This window comes from Muscardinus avellanarius (assembly GCF_963383645.1).
Source record: "Muscardinus avellanarius genome assembly, chromosome: 1".
NCBI lineage: Eukaryota > Metazoa > Chordata > Mammalia > Rodentia > Gliridae > Muscardinus > Muscardinus avellanarius.
The window spans coordinates 9369050-9390269 of NC_137786.1; the positions used below are offsets into that span (position 1 = coordinate 9369050).

The 21220-nt window shown below is 41.6% G+C and overlaps 1 protein-coding gene across 4 annotated transcripts in view; it reads right to left on the minus strand.

Annotated features, from left to right (window-relative positions):
* The window catches only part of CTNND2 (catenin delta 2), a gene marked incomplete at both ends in the record, with an annotated part of 995918 nt that overhangs the window by 109801 nt on the left and 864897 nt on the right, over positions 1-21220 (minus strand). For 2 of the 4 annotated variants that reach the window (XM_080715499.1, XM_080715501.1), the window contains 3 exons: positions 235-385; positions 1436-1510; positions 15205-15378. In XM_080715499.1, coding sequence (XP_080571625.1) covers positions 235-385; positions 1436-1510; positions 15205-15378 — 400 coding nt within the window. The remainder of the gene's footprint in view (positions 1-234; positions 386-1435; positions 1511-15204; positions 15379-21220) is intronic. The other 2 variants (XM_080715500.1, XM_080715502.1) reach the window with 1 other exon arrangement.

Here is a 21220-nt window from a genome sequence, read left to right on the forward strand (position 1 = left end):
TGGCTGTTTTTAATTGGCAAGAATGAAAGCGCCAAAAAAAATCACATTCTCCTTCAAATTCTAAAAGATCCATCAGCTCAGTGGCTTTAAAGCAGGAGGACTGGAAAACACGAGGCCTCTAATAAATGCACGGCTTCTGCCAAGCATATGCCCCACATACGGTTTTAACCACAAATACCCCACACGAAAATGTTTTCATTGAAAAGCTGGGGCTCTGTGAATCAGAGGACTTACCAATGAGTTCCTTATTTCTGACATCCAAGGCCATGTTCCGGAGTGCCGTGGCCACTGCACACACCACACGGTCATTGTCTATTCGGAGCAGTTCCACAAGAATAGGCAGGCCTTTCTCTTTCCGGACAGCAGCTCGAATATATACTGACCACTGCCAAAAGAAGGAAGGCAAAGGGTGTTAGGAACAGAAGTAGAAAACCCTATAAGCCAGTAGTACCTGTGGGTTTTCAGACAGCTGTTTACAGGAGCCAAAAAATTATGAATTATCAAGACCTTATTGTAAAATAGGTTGAATATGTTAGACATGCATTTAAATGTTTTAGCTTTTTTTTTTTTTTTTTTTGCCTTTGACATATGATATGGGTTTTTGGGTTAATCCATGAACCACACTTCGTTTCTCTCCTAATAGTGTCTCCGCTATTTGAGCTTGAAAGTCATTTGTGGGATGTGTGTATTTAATGCTTTAAGATATGAAGGTTTGGGACAGGCAGGGCTGGCCATTAAGAGGAATAAAAAAAGAACCACCCCAAAAATAGAAAGTGGAATGGTTTGAGGTTTGAGTAAGGTTGACTTTGTGGGTATGGGTGAATTTGGAGATGGGACATAGAAACCAGTTGCCACACATGCAGAGGAATAAGTCCTTTGCTAAATTATAAAGAAACAAATAAATTAGAAAAATGCAGGTGCAAGGAGAGGTAAATATGACATCGAGAATCAAGAGGGAAATTTATAAAATTAGTGCTTTTTAAAAAAAATTAAGATTAAAAATGTCTGGGGCATAATACAATGTCTTCTCTATGAAGTAAGACATACAATTTGTTTTGGGTTGGTGGTAATCAACCTGAGTGGAACAGAGCTAATGCTTCATATTAAAATGTACAGATAGTATTAAAAAATAAAGCATTAGGATTCAGATTCATTTAACAGAATGAAAATAGGTTCAGCTTTGCATACATGCACATAGAGATTTTATAATCTTCTATACTGTCCCAGAGAATAGTATGCAATAAAAATTGACAATAAAAGGGTTTATTGTGTTGCAGTTTCATTTATGATTTGAAGGAATCAGATCATTCACGGAATGAGGTTTTGGATTCTCAGGGAGAGTCTACCTGGAGACCAGACCTTCCCCACCCCTCTCCCAGGGGCCCTCTCCACCCCCTTCCCCCATAAGGACAGGCAGCCCAGAGCTGGCTCTCACCTGTGGCAGGCAGGGAGCCCCCTCTGGCAGTGAACGTAGGGCATACGCCATGCCTGCCACATCCTCAGCCCAGCCCTGCATGAAATATGAGATTAAAAAAACAAACAACTTCATCCTGTCCTACGTTAGAATCACATTCATATAGTTTCTCATCACCAGCATCCATCAACACACACTTTTCTCCGGTTCCTTCTTGTGCCTCCAGCTCAGGAAGCCCGAGGGGTGGGCGAGCAGGTAAAACTCACCCGGACATTTCTACGTGGTTGGGAACTATTTTACAGCCCGACTCTTAGGGAGCAAAGAAATGGATGGTCAGGAGGCTTAGGAAAAGCATCAAGGAAAAAGAATCAAGGTTTGGAAGCTTTTTATTAGGATCTGGTATTTGGGTCTGATACCCTTTCCCAAAGGGGCAGCACTTTCTCCTGGTACCAGGGTCCATTTCTGTTAATGCATTCGACCCACACGTGAAACACGACTCCCCTGGACAAATCTCCTGACCCTAACTATCACCTATGCCCTGGGTCTCTAGCACCCCGCCCGACACAGACTGGATACCTTAGCTTATATAGCCCACACATGGTTGGGCCTTTCCCAAAAAACCAAAGAGGAAAGATAAAGGATGAGAATGGAACTCAACCCGTGGAGTCAATGTGGACATAGTGCAGAGTCTCCTATGGTCCTCAACCTGGGTCCTGCTCTCCATACCTGCCCCTCTGTGCTGCTGACATTACCCCTCCTTTCTGTCTTCTCTTTCCCTCCAGCCTAACCCTCTGCTCAGCTTCTCAGACACTGCCTTGCCTTTCCTTCTGTCCCTCCACACACACAGAGAACTGGCGCTATCTGGAGTGAGCCAAGAAAGGACAGATAAGACTTTGTCCTTGGAAGTCCAGCTATCGTATCCCTCCATGTTCGATGAAAACATGGTGTGGTATTTGAAGAATAATGCGAATCCTTCAGCCTTGATGCGCACTGATTTGAGAGTTAGGATAATAGCAAAGATTAAAAAAAAAAAAAGGACTCCCCAGGTGTATGAATGTTAGATGCACATTTTTGACATGAGAAAATGGCCAATAGTGAGATGTTCTCCCTAGTGGAAGGAAATAACCAGACAAGGGGTTTGATACTTTAATTATTGGTGCACAGAAGTAATTTATACTTTGGAAACATTAGTTATATAGGCACGTGTTTGCGTAGAAGATTTCAAATATCATCAGTTTACATCAGGCAAAAATAAGGGCTCAGAGATGAAGCGAAAGTGAATTACATAGCACAGTTACTTGCACCTGATTCCTGTGCAGTACATTTCCTCATCATATGTATGGAAGGGTTGGTGATAACGGTGGTGTTCTCAACCCTCTTATTCCAGCCACCTTACTCTAATGAGGATTTTTAGGGGCTTCGTTTTTAAAAATCATTACTGATGACTATAATTTTTTTTTTTAATTCTCCCCTGCTTAAGCTGAGACAATCGTTAAAGCTGATTTGTATTCCTGAAAGGAGATTCTTATTATAATTTAGCTCTCCTCCCCCCTTGAAATCTCAGTAATTTGCTAGATAACTATAGGGAATGTTCTTTAAGTAAAAAAATTCTATGTTCTGCAGCTGAACCCATCATGTGCAGAAGATCTGAGTTTGTGGATTAATTTTTTACTCCTTAAAAGTTCTACCTTAGAAGAATAATCTGCAATTAAATGCTTTTCTGTTAAATGATCATTTTCCCACTGGCTTTATCAAATCAGCCATTCCTCTGCTTTTTCTTTCTTTTTCTTTTTGGACTGGGGTTGAAACTAGGGCTTTGTATGTGTCAAACACTCTATCACAGGGCTACATTCCAGCCGTTTCCAAAAATTTATTTTATTTTGAGAGAGAAGCTCACCAAGTTGCCCAGGCTGGCCTTGAACTCGTGATCCTCTTACCTCACTCTCCCTAAATAGAATTACAGGCCAGCAGCACTAAACCCGACTTCTCATTCTTTCTTTTGACATGGTAAAGAAAGGTCACATTTACAAATCTCTCTTCCAAACACAGTTTAATCTTTTGGAAGCATTCTGGCAACTTGTGGTGTCACAGGCCACACTGTGCTCAGAGTCCTATGCTATAAAATGAGAAATACATACAATGAATTTGGTATAGAATGCAGGGGATTCGGAAATTTACAACTTATTGAACTTACTGACAATACCAATACCATTGGTAAATAAGCCCTAGTTACTTATCACGGTCTCACATCCTCATGATAAAAGGGCAGAAAGTATCCCCCACTCAAAGTTAAATATTCAGCCTTCTTTTACTGGCAGTTTACTATTAAAAGTATAGAGCCGAGCATGGTGGCACATGCTTATAACCCTTGTACTTGGGAGTCTGCGACAAGAAGGATCACAGGTTTGAGATTAGTCCCAGCAACATAGCACGATTCTGTTTTTAAATGAAAAGTATAAAGTTCTGGAGATGTGGCTTGGAGGTAGAATGGGTTCAATCCCCGGTACAAATAAAAATAGACAAAGTATTCAGAAACTGTTTTTCCCCCTCCACGTTATATTATTATTGTTGTTGATGGTGTTGCTGTTGTTATTATTGTCTGGACTCCCAAAGGACTGTAGTCGGTGGCTGTTCCCGGATTTCTGAGGCTACTGGGCAGTGTCAGTACACGGTCCTTTTAACTCTGTTACTCTGCACTGGACATAGAATTTGGATGTCCATATTAAATTCAGTGTTAAAGGATAGAATATATTTGTTTTCTAAATTCCAAAATGTATTTTTATTTATTTTTTTCAGAGACAAAGACGGAAGTTTATTTAGAAAAGTGGGGGATATACTTGTAAGAGAAAATGCAGGCATCTCAAGGGAAAGAAAGGCCTCCAAATGTTTTTATCCAAGTGGTTCCTCTAATCAAGAGAAATAGTAAAAAATTTCCTTATATAAGCAAAGCAATAAATAAATTTAATGAATACAAATCTTGGTTAAGGTAATGGCGGCTATAGTGTGTCTAAAGTATTTGTATCTGTATTTTTTTGTGTGTGTGTGTGTGTGGGGGGGACTGGGGATTGAATCCAGGGGCATTCTACCTCTGAGCTACACCCCCAGCACTATTGTTTTTTATTCTTTATTTTGAAACAGGGTCTCACTGAACTGCAAAGGGCCTCACTAAGTAGCTGAGGCTGGCCACAACCCGGGATCCTCCTGTCTCAGCCTCCCAAATGCTGGGATTACAGGTGTGCGGCACCATGCCCTGCTTGTATCTGTATTTTTTAAAATGTAAATAAGATTAGTGTGGAGACTGAATTTTATTGCGCATATCTATGCAAAGCTGAATATATGAATGAGCAGGCAAGAGGGTTTCCTGGGATAAAGCATTTTGATGCACTTTAAGAAGGCCAGGCTGAAGCAAAAGTGATCCAGAGGACGCATTTACTAAGAAAGAGCAATTCTATCTTTCCCCCAGCTCTCAAGCTACCTCAAGGATCAGTAATTTTCAATTAAAACAAAAAACAAAAAACTTGTCTTTAAAAATGGCCCTTTCTGAACAGAAAGAGTGTTTTTATTTCCTTTAATCATGAATGTTATCTAAACTGGAGGTGTCATCCCTGTGTGTAACGCATTTAGAAACGACTTCTGAGGAACTGAATATGACCCCATTGGATCGCTGGCCTCACGCACTGCAAGTGAAGCCTGCCGTCGAGCTCACCCTGAGCCTCCTGCATGGCAGGGCTGCGTGAATGAACCACACCACAGAGGTTCAGAATGGAGCTTCTGACGGCCATGCCCTTTAAATACAGAGATGCTGATGACAAGGGCAGCAACCAGCCACTGAGGTCACAGACACACGGCAGCTCCAGTGACATTTCCTTATGCTATATATAAGGCAATGAAAATAACACAGCCATTTCTTTTTCTTACTTTCTGGATAACCAAGTTAGAAAACTTTTCTTTTAATATTTCTATTCTTTCCTTTTTCTTTCCTTTTCTTTTTAACATGGTATGCCACAGGTAGAAGAAGCTGGACTTTCTATGTCTCTTTGGAGCCAGGAAGCATTCGACTTTGAGGATATTAACCAATGTCTTTCTTTTGGTAAAGGGAGGGATGAAATCTGAAACTCATCTTTAGGATACATTCTGAAATGCCTGTGTGGATGAGGACTTTCAGTCTAGCAAATACAAGGCACAGATTTCGTTGAAATCATAGGTGGTAAGGAAACTTGAGAGCAATTATATTTTATAAGTGCTTTGTTTTATAACATAAAGGGCATACACAGGCAAATCTTTGTTGTATTAAAAGAGAGAGATCTTTATTTTTCCTGCATCTGGGTTTATATTACCTTGATGTGAATTCTTGCTCATTGTTGAAGTAGGAGCGTCGGGAAGCATTTGTCTCCTGGAGGCCAGGAGGCCAGGAGGCCAGGAGTGGAGCCCAGATTCCAAGTAGGGGCATGCAGATGTGACTCTGATTTTCTTAAGAGAAGACTTCTTGTCATGGACTTAAGTTTGTTTTGGTTCCTGCTGGTAGATGGTGATGACCAGGGTAGTTTGTGAGTCAAATGTAGAAGAAAATAGAACAGCTCCGGACACCAGTGAATTAATTCCTGGAGAGGCACTTTCTGTCTTTAACCCCTGTCCTTTACTGTGACAACTGGAGAAAGTAACATCTGTCTTCTATCTTGCTTGAGCCCTTGCATATGGCCTTTGTTATAGCAGCTGGCATTTCCCTGAATAACAGCCCACCCTAGTGTTATTAAAAGAATTCCAAGTCACTGAGTCCTGTCCCCGAAGCTTTAACCAGTCACATTGGAAGGGTGCTCTTGCCTGGCTTCCCACTTCCTCCTACAAGTGACCTCCTCCTGGTCACCTGGCCCATAGGACACACTCCCATCACAGCATCTAGAGTGACCTTTGAATTGTCTATTTCACATGCTTATTATACTGTAAGGAAAGAGATCTCGTCATATTCCTCATCTCTTCATCTCAATTATCTTCTAGTTCCTGGGCCACGGCGGGAGACTTTTTAAATGTTTAATTGATGAAAGAAGATGTCAGGTTGATTTACAGCATCCAGTGCTTTATTATTTACAACAGCATGTTCTGTGGGAAGGATCCATGCAAGATCAAAGCTCCTGCTCTCACCAGTGGGGCCGCAAGTTCTAACCACTTCCCTGGGAGCCCGGCTGTGGTTCAAAGTGGCCAGGCGCTCCTTGGGAGTCTTTTCTAAAGCCAAACCAATCTCTTAATCTTGTGGCCCCTGCGTGTGGTGCCAGAGCCTTGACTCAGGGCTTATGAGTACCTGCTTCTCTCCAGGACTGAAGACCGGACTACGGGGAAGCACGGCCTGATCTGCCATAGCTCCGAGCACACAGCCACGATTCAAGTGATGTTTTCATGTTAGAATTCCTCTCCGGCATGGCTGCTCAGGTGATTAACGACGTGGCTTCCCAGGTACCTCTATGTCTTTGACAAGGCTCAGAAGGAGTTTCATTTATAGATAGCTCTACAACCGTGCTACGTGTAATTGGTGGCCTGAAAGTTTCCTTTAGGGACACGTTGTGTCTGCCAGATACCAAACTAAAATCAGTTTAATGTACAAGGAGCCCAGCAGGCTCAGCACTTCTTCGGTGTTTTATAGATGTCGCCTCTCTTCTTAGTGCTGATTAGAAACAATGTTCTCCTTATCTTTGTAGGAATGTGGATTCCCCCCTTTGGCTACTTTTCATAGTTTTTCTTTATTACTTATTTGGAGCAATATGATTATGATGTACGTTACCTGCCCTCCTTTCCTCACTTTCTCTCTCTTTCTTTTCTTTCTTTCTCTCTTTCTTTCCTTCTTTCTTTCTTTCTTTCTTTCTTTCTTTCTTTCTTTCTTTCTTTCTTTTTCTGTCTTTTTCCCTATATTCCCCTCTTTCTTTCTTTCTTTCTTTCTTTCTTTCTTTCTTTCTCTCTCTCTCTCTCTCTCTCTCTTCTCTTTCTTTTTCCCTCCTTCCTTCCCCTCCCTCCCTTTCTTTTTCTTTCTTTCTCTCTTTCTTTCTTTCTTTCTTTCTTTCTTTCTTTCTTTCTTTCTTTCTTTCTTTCTTTCTTTTCTTTTTCTTTCTTGTACTGGGATTGAAGCCCAGGTGTTCTTCTGAGTTACATATTCCAGCCTTTTTTGTTTCTGTTTTTAAACAGGGTCTCACTAAGTTTCTACACACTGGCCTCAAACCTTCAATCTTCCCATATCAGACTCCTAATTACTGGGATTACAGGCGTACACCACTGCACCCAGCTTTGCTGCAGGTTCTTTATGATTTTTACTGTTGAAATTCTTTGAATTGCTTGCATCTGTACCATTACAGTTTTCATTATGTTTGGGAAGTTTTCAACCCTATTGCTTCATTACTTTTTCCTGTCCTCTTGCTCCCTTTTGTCTCTCTGTCTCTCTGTCTCTCCTTCTCTGTCTCTGTCTCTCTCTCTCCTTACTTGGGGAATACAATTAGGCATATATCAGGCCAGTGGATGCTCACTGGTATGGATCTGTACCTCCTTCTTTTTTATCTCAATTTTTCTTATTGGATAGTTTCCACTGTCGTTCTCAATTTTACTAATATTTTCTTCTGCAGTGTCTAATCTGCCACTGATTTCATCTCATGTTTTTTCATTTCAGACAGGATACTTTTGACTCTAGGCATTTTTTTTTCCTCATATATTTCTTATGTTTCTATTCAGCTTTCTGGAACAAAGAAAATGCATTTGCCATGTTTGCTAGTCTTGACATTTGTGCCAATTCTGAGCTGTTTCCCCTCATTACAGAATGTAGTTTCCCTTTTTACTTGATAATCCAATTTCCAACTGGATGCCAGATGTTCTTAATTTTAATTTGTGGGGTGCTGAATATCCTTGTATTCCTCTTATATTTTAAAGATTTATTCTAGATATTGGTAAATTGACTTGGAGTCTGTTGATTCTTTGGGGTCTTGCCTTTAATATTCCATAGGAAAGCCTAGTGCATGTTTATTCCAGGCTAATTATTCCTTATATGGATAATGCAGGGCCTTTCTGAGTGCTCTCCCCAGGGGCATACACATGATGAGGGTCTTCTGCCCGTCTCCTAGTGAGTGCCCGCTCTGTGTGAGTGCCAGATTTCCTTTGTTCTTGTGATATCAGGTGTTCCCCAGCTTGAGTATTCCTCATATGCATTCCCCGATAGTTCTCTGCTGAATACTGGAGGGGCGTCCTCTGTCGCTCCCCAGTGCCTATGGCTGGCTTTCTCCTCCTTGGTACGCTGGCTATAAACTCTGGTCACCTTCATCTCCCCAGATCCTCAGCTTCGTCTTGTTGGCACAGTGAGGAGTCTGCAGGCCCCTCAGGGTTCTCAGTCCTTGTGTCATGACCTGGAAACTCACAATGCGGTGAGGCAAGGCCCCCACATTCACTTATGGCCTCTTAAGATCACTCTTCTTGTTAACTAATGCTGAGTGTCTTACTGGAAATCCACCACTGCCCACATTTCTGCTTTGCAGTCATTGCTGTTATCCTTTGGAAGAGGGTGAACGTGGGCCTTGTCGCTGCATCTTGGCACTGCAGCTGGATGCGGAAGTCTTTTTTGTCCAGTCACGTCTATACCTTCAGAATGGAGTTCTGCAACTTACGGCTTCAGAAATCTTATCATCCAATGACAGCGATGTAACAAACGCCAAAATATATATACAACAAGTCTACTGACCAGTGGATCTGGATGTGTGCGGCACTTACAATACAGAGGCAGTCCCGTGTCAGTGCCACGCAGTACTTCTGGTAGGGAAGGATCCGCTAGGTCGCGTGCGCCTGGGGCCACGCCGTGGCCGTGGGCCTGCTCCTCCTCGGCTCCTGCTCAGCTCCTGCTCCTTAGCTGGGCGCGGCCCTGTTGTGCTGCGGGCTGGTCACCTCTAGGCACCCAGTGAGTCCTCAGACAACCTCAGTGCTCATTCTGCCAGATGCTAATCCCTTAGGCATGATGTTCCATGGGCATGATAATCTTTCAAAACTCTGTTTCTTTGCATCTGAACCTTACATTCTGTCTCACTGTTAACTAGGACAAAGACGATTCGCTCTGTCTCGGGTGTCAAAGCATGACTGTTACTTTTCTGTGTTGTATCACTGATCTGCCCTGGATCACGGTCACATGATACACTAACTGCTCAGCTCTGCCAAACCCCGTCCTTCTCGAGGCTGTTGTCTCTGTCTCTAAGGGAACCTCTCAAATTGCCTGGTGCTCTTACATTTTTTATTCAATTAGGCCATATGGCCAGAGATTCTATTTCCTTCTCCAATAAACCTATGTTGCTGTCATGTTATCTTATTAAATATTAAGATTATTATCGATGTATCTTTCTATTCAATTTTAGTTTTAAAGGAATGGGCAAATAACAGTCTTAGAGAATAGTCACATTTTAGGGGGAAATTGGCTGTACCAACCTATTTAAAATGTTTGGCTACACAAAGAGTGTAGTTATATTTCTATAGTTCAAACTCTGGGTTTTCATAAAGCTCAATTACTATCGAAATAAACTACAAATGGGAGTTGGAAGAGCATTCATTCACATTTTGGAAATCTTTAAACTACTATCTCCAATTGCTCCAATATTCTGCAGCAAACACAATCACTGGAGCCTAAGTGAGAGGAAGGTAAGTGATGTCCATGTCGGCCACGAAGAGAATTTATCACGCCACTTCTGTATAATGCCATTATCTTTTTCTGATGCTCATAAACCAAGTAATGAGCATTTTAAAGTTTAAAAAGTGTTTAGGGCCATTATGAAGATCTAGTTTGCCAGTCAATTTGTCACAGAAAAAGAGTGTGCCTGCTCTTCCCATAAAGGGAAGTTATTGTTTCAGATGACGAGGTCCATAAAAAGCTGTCTCCATGCAAAATTCTGGTGTTTTACCTCCACATTTCTGCTTTTGTTGGGTCATAAAAAGTTAAGGACACTAAAGAAATACCACTAGATTTTGACAGTAACTATAAAAACACATTCTTAGAACTCTAGATGGTAACACTGTCTGTATGAAAGTTGATGTCATTGTGTATCCTGTCAGTAATTTAATTATTCAAGATTTTGTTAAATCAATCTTTTAAAGTAAGAATTTTCCTGCTTGGTTTCAGGGCATGTCATTCACAGTCTTCTTGAAATTATGATAAAATATTAGTGTTTGGTTTAATGAGAATCTAATCTTCCTTAGATTGTTATATACTATTGTAGAATGATAAATTATACAATAAATATTGATAATGTGATTGACTTCCATACAGGTTTGTGCATTTATATTTTGGCAAGGATACGCTTATTTAAGTATTTATTTATTTATTTAGAGGTACTGGGGATAGAACCTGGGGCATTCTACCTCCCAGCAATAGCCCAAGCCCTATTTTTATTCTTTATTTTGAAACAGGGTCTCCCTAAGTCGCAGAGGGCCTCACTAAGTAGCTGAGGCTGGCTGCGAACCCAGATCCTCTTGTCTCAGCCTCCCAACTACTGGAATTACAAGTGTGTGCTACCATGCCTGGCTTCATATATTTATAACTATAAAGAAATACTCCTTAGCAGCCCTTCATCCTACCTGAGGACTATTTCATTTGTCTGGAATAGTCAGGGAAGCAGTGCTTATAATATTAGTGGCATTCTAAAAGCCAAAATTCTACTTTAGCCATGAGGATAGAAATTTTTCTAAAAATACTTTCAGTCTTATAAAATTTACTAGTAGCAATTTAATATTTTCTTGACAAACAGAGAGATGGCTCATGACTATGAGTTATTAGAAGACATGGGCAGGTCAAGATATGAGCATCCTCTAATAGCTTTTCTTCCTTCTATCCTCATATTCACTTTATCTAACTCTCCTGTCTTCTCTTTTTGCCATCAGGGGACCTACTTCCACTTCTGAAGGAGCACCTGTGTGTCTGCTTATAAAAAAGACTCTTGTGATTTTCTAATTTGTCGTCTACAATATCATGTGGAATGGGAAATCCAATGGCTACAGTTGTTAAACTTTGTCTATAACACGGAACAGCTTCTGTGATGTTGACCTCCAGCCTTTTCTGCCTCCTTCTTAATAGTTTCTACTTTACTAGTGATAAAAAAAAACCTCACCAAGTAAATACCCATTGAATATGTGGAGAAAGATGTCACCCTGTGGATAACTGTGTTGCATTAATATGAGGGTTTATGTGCTGGAAACAGCAAGATGTTATTTCCAGAAAATACTGAGAATGATTATCATATTTCTGTTGTAATTGGTTTTATATAATCCAAAGTGGGAGAGAATTTGAAAATACAAAACTGGCGAACAATTTTTTTTAAAACCTATTAATTTTCTTATTTCAAATACCTAACTGCTCAGACATCTCTCCGTAGCTCTCTTACTAATCTGATTCTCCTGAGACACAGAGCCTAGAACTTGCCCCAAATTGCAGAGCTGAGGGGTGCTACAGAACCCTGCAGCCAGCTGAGCATGCTGAGCCCAGACACTGAACAGTGAATGCTTGGCATTCATTCCTATCTGAATCAAAGGACCAAATAAAAGGTCATAAGACGTGCTCATCTGAGGATGGTCTGGTCTATACCATGTGCTTTTAAATTCTTACAGACTGATGATGTTTATAAGTGGAGAAAGCTGTCATCCACAAGAAAGGCGTGTGGACAGATCCTGCCTGAGGAAAACACTAGTGTTGGGGTATTTTTGTTCAGGCATGCACAGGTCATGCAGGGTGCAAAGAGAGAAGTGGGACTTAGCCAGTCTAGAATTTGATTCTAGATTCCCTTCTGGAGGACAGTCTTAGTAGCTCAGTGAGGACTCGTGGTGTAAATGAATGCATGACGGTGACACTGACCTTGAAATCCAATGCTTAGATGCAGTGCAATTCTTTGTACATGTCTTTTTTCTCTGGCTTCTTTGAAGATTTTCTTTTTATTACTACTTCTGAGCAATTTGATGGTAATGTACTTTGATTTTTGTATTTGGGGTTTCTTGAGCTGTTTGCATATATGAATTTTTGCTTTTTCATTAAATGTGGAAAAATTTCAACCACTATTTCTTTCAAGATTTCTCTGTCCTCTTTTTATCTTTCTCTCTTCTCCTCTGTGGGGCCTTATGTTATATATCTGACCACTCCTGGCTCACTCGTGCATTCCACATTTTTCTTTCTTTTCTCTCCATGTTTTTTTCTCTTTGCTTTTCTTTTCCTTTCCTTTCTTTTCTTTTCTTGCAGGTCTGGGGATGGAACCCAGAGGCATTTGATCTCCGAGCTACACCCCCTGCCCTATTTTTTATTCTTTATTTTGAAACAGGGTCTCAGTGAGTTGCAGAGGACTTCACTAAGTAGCTGAGGCTGTCCACGAACCGTGATCTTCCGGTCTCAGCCTCCCGAATGCTGGAATTACAAGCGTGCACCACCACGCCTGGCTCTATGTTTCATTTCGGATAGCTTCCCTTGCTCTCTGCAAGTTCACTAATTTTTTTCTTCTGTAATAAGTAATCTGCTATTACGTCAATATTTATGAAATACATTTCATTTTTTCATACATTAAATTTTCAACTCTGGAAGTATGATTTGGACCTTTTACATATTTTCCCTATCTCTTCTTAACATTTTTTTAAAGATATGGAATATAGGGTTTAAAAGCTGAAGGTTTTACATTCAAAATCTTCTAGTGCCCAAAGATTTTTCAACATTTTTAAAATATCATAATAAGGTCCTAAGTATTTTTTCAAGGAACACGATAATTGGTAAATAAATACATTAATTAAATTAAAAATATACGTTTTATTTTATACATGGAAGCATATTTGATTTGCTACCCAGATCTTTGCGCCTCAGGTCAGATCAGCCCACAGCCCACTTTCCCAAGCCTAGCCAAGTAGCGCTACAAAGAAGAGTTGGTAGGTGGGCTCGCAGCCCGTCAGTGTTCTTGGTCGCAGATGATGACAACCACTTGGGTACCTCACCTTGCATTCACTGTCGTGGAGGGTCTGCCTAAGAAACAGTGAGGAAGCCATGGTCTTCTCTGTTTCAAGATGGCACATGTGAGATTCAAGAGGTGCTTTAATTTGCTCAGGTTCAACATGCTTTGAAAAGGCAAAGCGTTGCTTTGAGCTATAGTTTGAGTCAAAACTTCCTAGACCATGCTAAGCTAACAGGGACATGAGATCCAAGGGCTAGGTCAAAGAAGTGATTTCTATGATTTTTCCTTTCTGGTCACCTGAGCCTATACATTGTCCTTCTTCCTGGTGAGACTCAGCTTTAGAAACTTTTCCACATCCATCTCTAGTGCAGAAAAAGAGAAATCTTTGTTTTTGGTCCAGTCCAATCTGAATTTTTTGGTAGAAACATTGGTAGAAACATTGGAGAGCCTTTACAGACAGTGAGGGTAAATGACAACTTCATCCTTAAGGCTCTCAAGAGAAGGGATGAGCGTACCCAGGCGCCAGCACCAGCTCTACAGGAAGGCTTGCAAGAAACTGGGCCTAGAAGCTGAAATACTGTAGCTAAAAAGAAGTGCTATAGCTTGGACCGCAGCAATGGAACCGAGGAGCAGGGGTGACAGGAAGGCAGACACTGGAGGTGTGAGCAAAAGGAAATGTGTACTTCCATGATAATGCTGAGGTCAGTATGCGTGACATCTATGGCTCTGAGCTCCTGAAGATCATCTGTAGCTATGTGTCCATGTTAACATTATTTCGAAGAGGATGAATCTCAAAGAAAAGAGTGATTTATGAATATCCTATTTCTCAGGCTTTGATATTAGATGGATGGAAGATGACAGCAAAAATCAAAACTTTGCATTCCACTCTTTGCATGACTTCCATTTGCCCTCCTTCTCCTAAGAATAATCACATATTTTTATGCAACAGAGCAGACTGGTGCTTGTAACAATCAGTGACCATATTGAGAAATTCTTTGCTAAGGTGAACCCCTTTCCACCCCAAAGAAGGGTCATGCGTATTTCCTGTGAAAACCAATCAGGAACAGTGTCAGTTGATAAAGACTCAGAGAAAAAGGTCCTCCTAATCTCCTTATAGTCATTCATTTGCTTTAAGGTTTCTGTCAAAGATAACTAACAATACTATTCTATTCTCTAAGCTCATAATTGAAAAATGCAAGGGGTTCTTTTCTTTGGGAGCTGAGACCCAGTTCAACATGTTAGGATTGTGTGTGTGTGTGTGTGTGTGTGTGTGTGTGTGTGTGTGTGTGTGTAATTTGCAGTACTGGGAACTGAATCCAGGGACATTCTACTTCCTCGCTCCACCCCCAGTCTTATTTTTTATTTTAAAACAGGGTCTCACTAAGTGGCAGAGGGCTGTGAACCTGCGATCCACCTGTGTCAGCCTCCCAAGTACTGGGATTACAAGTGTGCACCTCTACACCTGGCTTTGTGTGGCTTTTTATACAAGGTGTTTGGAGATTAGCTCCCTTAACAGTCAATGACAGTGATCTGAAAACATCAACGTGTCGTCATCATCTCTGAAAGCAAAGTTGTTCAGCTATCCACATAGAACGGCTGGCACTGTACGGCATTTTCAATGACTATACTCACATCTATTATTCTGTGTTCATAGTGGTCTCCAAAGACCCCTGAGCCCTTAAGAAGGATTTTTGTTTTTATAAAAGAATAACTTTCTATGTCCAACAGCCTAATGGAATTTGATTTTCTCCAATGCCCTAAGAATCAATTTTTATTAGAATTGCATCTCTCCAAACTACTCTTGTATCATTTTCTAAAGACCTGCTCATAAGTCCAGATTTCTTTTGTATTATAATGAACTAGCCATACCTTCCAGCTCCCTGCAGCCAAGTTCTGCAGGGCGCCTGCCGCCCCTTCCAGCGTGTCTGGGTTTGAGCACTCAGAGAGCAGTGTGAGGTAGGGTTTGACTATGGATGGGTGCCACAGCATCTGGATCCCTTTTGGTGGTTCTGCACAGTCTGGAAGAGGTCCTACTCCATCCCACTGGTGGAAGAAAAATGAGAGAGTAAACATCTTTAACAGCTTCCCGATACTGCTGTCAGCAAACATCACACACGAAAACAGAAGCAGGTGTCATAACATCAGGAGAATGTTGATGGTATCAAGGGTCAGCAGTTCAGGGACCAAGGAAATCAGAAAAACCATTATGCCACAGAGAGCTTCTCATGGAGGGTGGAGGGGCCGGGGCAGGCGCAGAGGTGACTGTAGCCGGCAGTGGGAATAAGCTCTCCGAGAACAATTCTGACACAATTCTCATAGAAAGAAAGGGGCGTAACTGGGTTAATTTTTATTGGGCAGAGGGGAAGCAGGCTAAAGATCATGGTAGCACATTTTATAATTAGCCTATATCAGCTGTTGCACAGAGTTACTAACAAGGGAATGCCTTTACTTTTCATGCACAATTACAATAACTTCTGTAAAACTCTTATGTTTAACTGTGGTAAATCTCTATAATTTGTAAAATATATATTTGTTTGATTTGGCGTACCATGATTGCATCTGACAAACAAGTGACCAAATGGAGGAAAGAAAATTGCTATGGCTTATTAGATACACTAACACGAGCTATAGGTAGATCTACATTTTTCAGAAATACTGATAGTTAAATCTGATTTGAATTGAATATAATAAATAATAGGAGAATATGTAATTAAAATTAATTAACCATAATTTTAAAATTATGGCTTATATGCACAAAGAAATACCAGTCCACTATTAAAAAAGGATAGCTATAAAGACTACAGCAATTTAGACAAATGATAACAATAAAAGTTAAATGAACAAAGCAGGTTGCAAAGCAGTATGGGAGATTGTACTTCATCTCAAGTAAAATACATTATAAAAAGCCTGTAATGATTATAAAAATGCAATAGAAAGTTTGTTTCATTTTTCTATATTTCAAATATTTTAACATTAATATTTAAAATATAAAAAATTGAAATAATTTTTATGATCTTTAATTTCTTGAAGCTTTTGCTTTTTGTGAAAATAAAGGCAATAGGTATAATGAGAATAGAAATTAAATATATAATAAGAATATCTGTATTCACTTGTGAGAAAAACCATAGTAAAACAAAATAATTTTTTCTAGATTTAGGGTATGATATTAAGCTGTTTGGATTATTCATATTTATTAATGTTACTTAAATATAACATAAAAGACAAATGCTAACCTTCCTCACAGATAGTTTACGTATATACATATAGGTGCAGGTTTGGACATATATGTAAGTACATGTGATGACAACATTATATTAGTTTTGAAAATTTTACCAAAAGAAAACAGAAAATTGCCCAGTAACTTTGCAACATAAAAAAAGAAATGTTGGTAGAGCTATCTAAAGTATTTAACCATCCCAAATAATTGCAGGAATTTTATAACTTATATTTGAAGCGGGGAAATGAAATACTCCTGTATTCTTTGTCTCCTTCAGGATCCAGCCTGGTTTGAGTGGAAGGTGAAGGTCTGAGGCGAGCGGCCTCCGTGGACAGCACTGACCGTCCTGCCCAAGGTCAACTTTAATGAACTTGCCCCTCGAGTTCAACGTTATAACAATCACCCCCCGTGGAGAAAGCAACTTGTTTCATAACCAAAGCTGCATCTCAACTATTCAAAGATGTCTTTGCACCTGTGAACAGCCTATGCATGCCACCAGCACCTCTCTCTCCAGTATAGACAACACAAAAAAAGGAAAGTGCAGCGGGCCTGTTACCATCGCTCTGGGTTAGTTTTGGAGACTGGCTCTTCTTTGAACAGAAGAGGCCCCAGGGGATGATAATAGTCATTCTGTAGCTTTGGCAACTTGGATGAAGAAGTGAGAGCAATACTGCTTCTCAAAGGAACTTGGTGTAACAAGAAATAAAAAAAATACTTCATCTTGTTTGTTTCCTTTTCTACTTTTTCACCTCCTTTGCCAGTTTAAGCACTCATTTTCATATAAAGATCGAATAATACCCAGAAAAATCAGAATATGAAATTTCACCTGCACATGGATGAGGTCTTCGCCTTATGGAAGACCTGACTCGGCAGCAGGGGGTGTAAAGGGGGAGGGTTTGCATGTCCTTGCACATGTGAAGGCTGGAGTGTGGGGACTGGGGGGGGGGCAGCTGCCTTCTCTTTTGCTGGGTTTTGTTTTTTTCTTCTTTGCTAAGTTCAGTGTGATAAGGCAGGGTAAGCGAGGAAGACAGGAGACAATTTCCTCCCCTCTGACATGCCGCCTATGTGCCTCTTAAATACCTTTTATGACAATTGCTTCTTAATGGCTACAGAGAGACTCTGAAGGAAATAGAAGTGCGATTGATGTGAATGCAGATAATCTTTGATGCAACTGGACATGGAGTTCAAAGGGGATCCTTTGCTATTTCAGAAGGCTGAGGTGCCCTGGAAGGGCAATACTGAAGGAGAGAACTAGTTGAAAGACAGTCAATATATCTGACCATTATCTGGATACTTTATTCAAATTTTTATTGAGTTAATAGGGGGAAAAGTAGCAATTACTTTTAAAAGGAGATTGTCATAAAAATGATGATTGGAAGCTGTGTGTGTGTGTGTGTGTGTGTGTGTGTGTGTGTGTGTGTTACTGGGGATTGAGCCCATGGGTGTTCTACCCCAAGCTACACCTCCAGCCCTTTTAAAAAAAAGTTTGTATTGGTGCACTATATTCATACATCTTTATGGGATGCAAGATGGTGGAGACATACATGCGCACATCACCCAATTAGCCCTTACCAGTTTCCAGCCCATTCCCTCCCCCTCCCTCCTTCTTATGTTTGGCTTTGTGACTGACCTTGTCTGTTAAAGTACATCATGTGCATTAGAGAATTCCCCTCCCATCCCCTCAGGTTGTTTTATTCGCTAATCTATAGAATCTCCTGCAAGTCCAAAGTCCCTCCTATAAACCCGTTTTCTATCTAGCTTCGGCTTATTAGGGAGAGGATCCGATTTCTTATTTTTTGTGACTGACTAATCTCATTTAGCATAATGGACCCTCAGCTCTTTTTAATTTTCATTTTTTCAAACAGGTTCTTGCTAAGTTCCTGAGGCTTTTGCTAAATGGCAGAGGCCTCAAACCCGTGAGCCTCCTCTCTGAGTCTCCTAAGTACTGAGATTCCAGGTGTGTCGCCATGCCCAATTTGAGGAGAAGACCCTTTAAGGTTTGTGTAAACATACGTGCCAGTGTTTCGTCTAGTTATCCAGCCTCAACATGGCAACAGAGCAACGGTGAGGTCCCATCAGACTCCGATGTAGACGAAACTGTCTTGCGCAGGTCAACTTCTACTGTGGATTTTCTTGGTGAGGATTCATGAGAAATTGGGGGGAGGGTATGCAACTTGTACCAAAGTGAGAACATACCATTTATAAATGCAAATATATGATGCTTCTCTCCTAACATTTTTACAAAACTGGTCCATGGCGTGAAGACAAGCAGTGGCTAAATGTAACACACTGAGCATGCTGGCCCTGCAGCTTTTTGATCCTTCAAAGAAAAGGACTAAATGTATAAACTGTATGCACACGGTTTCGTTCTTGACTCTGTCTTGAGGCCGTAGAACTGAAAATTCTTTTAAGAGTTTGAAATATGAAAAATTATGTACAGAAGCAAAATGTGATGGAGTCAGGAAAAAAAAGAACTTTTTATGTTACTAGAAAGATGCAGCTAAAGAAACCACATCTTTTCAGGAAACCAACAGGGGCAACTTCAGGTATATTATCTGTATTACTGTGAAGTGGTCAAACATCCAGACATGCTCAAACGTGTAATGTGTGTCTATATAGCTCATTTGAAGGTTGCAGTTTAAAAACCAAGCAGAGTAGGTAAAAGGAAAGCAAATAAATAAATAAGAGAGAAAAAAGACATTTGTCATCTGTGTGTGGGGTTCCTTTCTATTAGCAGTGGTGGTCTGTTCTGTTTTGTTTTGTTTTTTGATACTAGGGATTGAACCTAGGGGCATCTACCCCTGATCTACACCCCCAGCCTTTAAAAATGTTTGTTGGCGCAAGGTCTTGCTAAGTGACTGAGATTCTCTACGTTGCTGAGGCTGGCCTTGAGCCTGGCATCCTCCTTTCTCAGCTTCCCAACTATTGGGATTATAAATATGTACTACCGTGCCCAGTTGGCACTGGTGGTTTTAAGATTTTTTTTTTTTTTTTTTTTGCTGGCTTTCATCTTATTCTAGTTAGGGGTAGAATCTTCAGTGAAACTATCCCTTTTCTATTCCGGATTTTATTTCTCAAGCTGAAGAGTTAAGTAATTATTCTGAGATTTTTGTGCAACATGTTGATTACTTTTGAAAAAAATAAAAGTTACAACTGGTCTAGCCCTCTTGAATCTTAAATGAATCACTTCAACGTTACAATTATACTTTGTGGAAGCCATTCATAGGCTGTTAAACAGGAAAAATACCAGAGAATATATTTATAGTGTTAAACTACTCTAATTAATTGCCCTGTTTATAGGAATTTAGGATTTTACACATCTATTTAGAGTTTATGACACTAAGGATTAAGTACCTTATAACCAGAGTCTGAGATTTTTTTGATGTTTAATATAGTAAACATTAACATTTCATGTTAGAGAACCCTTTCGCTGCCCCATAAGCTTTCTGTCTTTATATTCTTTTATTGGTACATTGTAGTCTCACATCCTAATGTAGTTCAGGCTTCCCCTCGACCCTCCCTACTCCCTCTCCTTTCCCAACATGAGACTGGTGTGGGTTATTTCTCACGTGTGCATCATGTTGGTGGAAGTGTTTCCTTCATTAATCACCCTCTCTACCGCCCCAGATGCCCTCTGTCACCCTCTCTACCACCCCCAGACCCCTCCGTCACCCTCTCTACTGCCCCAGACCCCCTCCGTCACCCTCTCTACCACTCCCAGACCCCCTCCGTCATCCTCTCTACCGCCCCCAGACCCCTCCGTCACCCTCTCTACCACCCCCAGACCCCTCCGTCACCCTCTCTACCACCCCCAGACCCCTCCGTCACCCTCTCTACTGCCCCCAGACCCCTCCGTCACCCTCTCTACCGCCCCCAGACGCCCTCCGTCACCCTCTCTACCGCCCCCAGACCCCTCCGTCACCCTCTCTACCGCCCCCAGACCCCTCCGTCACCCTCTCTACCGCCCCAGACCCCTCCGTCACCCTCTCTACCGCCCCAGACCCCTCCGTCACCCTCTCTACCGCCCCAGACCCCTCCATCACCCTCTCTACCGCCCCAGACCCCCTCCGTCACCCTCTCTACCACCCCCAGACCCCTCACCCCGTCACCCTCTCTACCGCCCCAGACGCCCTCCGTCACCCTCTCTACCGCCCCAGACCCCTCCGTCACCCTCTCTACCACCCCCAGACCCCTCCATCACCCTCTCTACCATCCCCAGACCCCTCCGTCACCCTCTCTACCACCCCCAGACCCCTCCGTCACCCTCTCTACCACCCCCAGACCCCTCTGTCACCCTCTCTACCACCCCCAGACCCCTCCGTCACCCTCTCTACCGCCCCAGACCCCTCCGTCACCCTCTCTACCACCCCCAGACGCCCTCCATCACCCTCTCTACCACCCCCAGACCCCCTCCGTCACCCTCTCTACCACCCCCAGACCCCTCCGTCACCCTCTCTACCGCTCCAGACCCCTCCGTCACAACACTGGGGTTTCTCTTTCATCTAAAGCCCCTCTTTTGTCCGTATTCCTCCCTAGCTTCTGCATAGGAGAGAAGACGATGCAAACTTTCACTTCCTGTGACTGGCTAATCTCAACACGATGTTCTCCAGGCGTGGACCCCATAAGCTCCCTGCCATGAAGCGCTGTTGGGGACAAGACGGCAGCAAA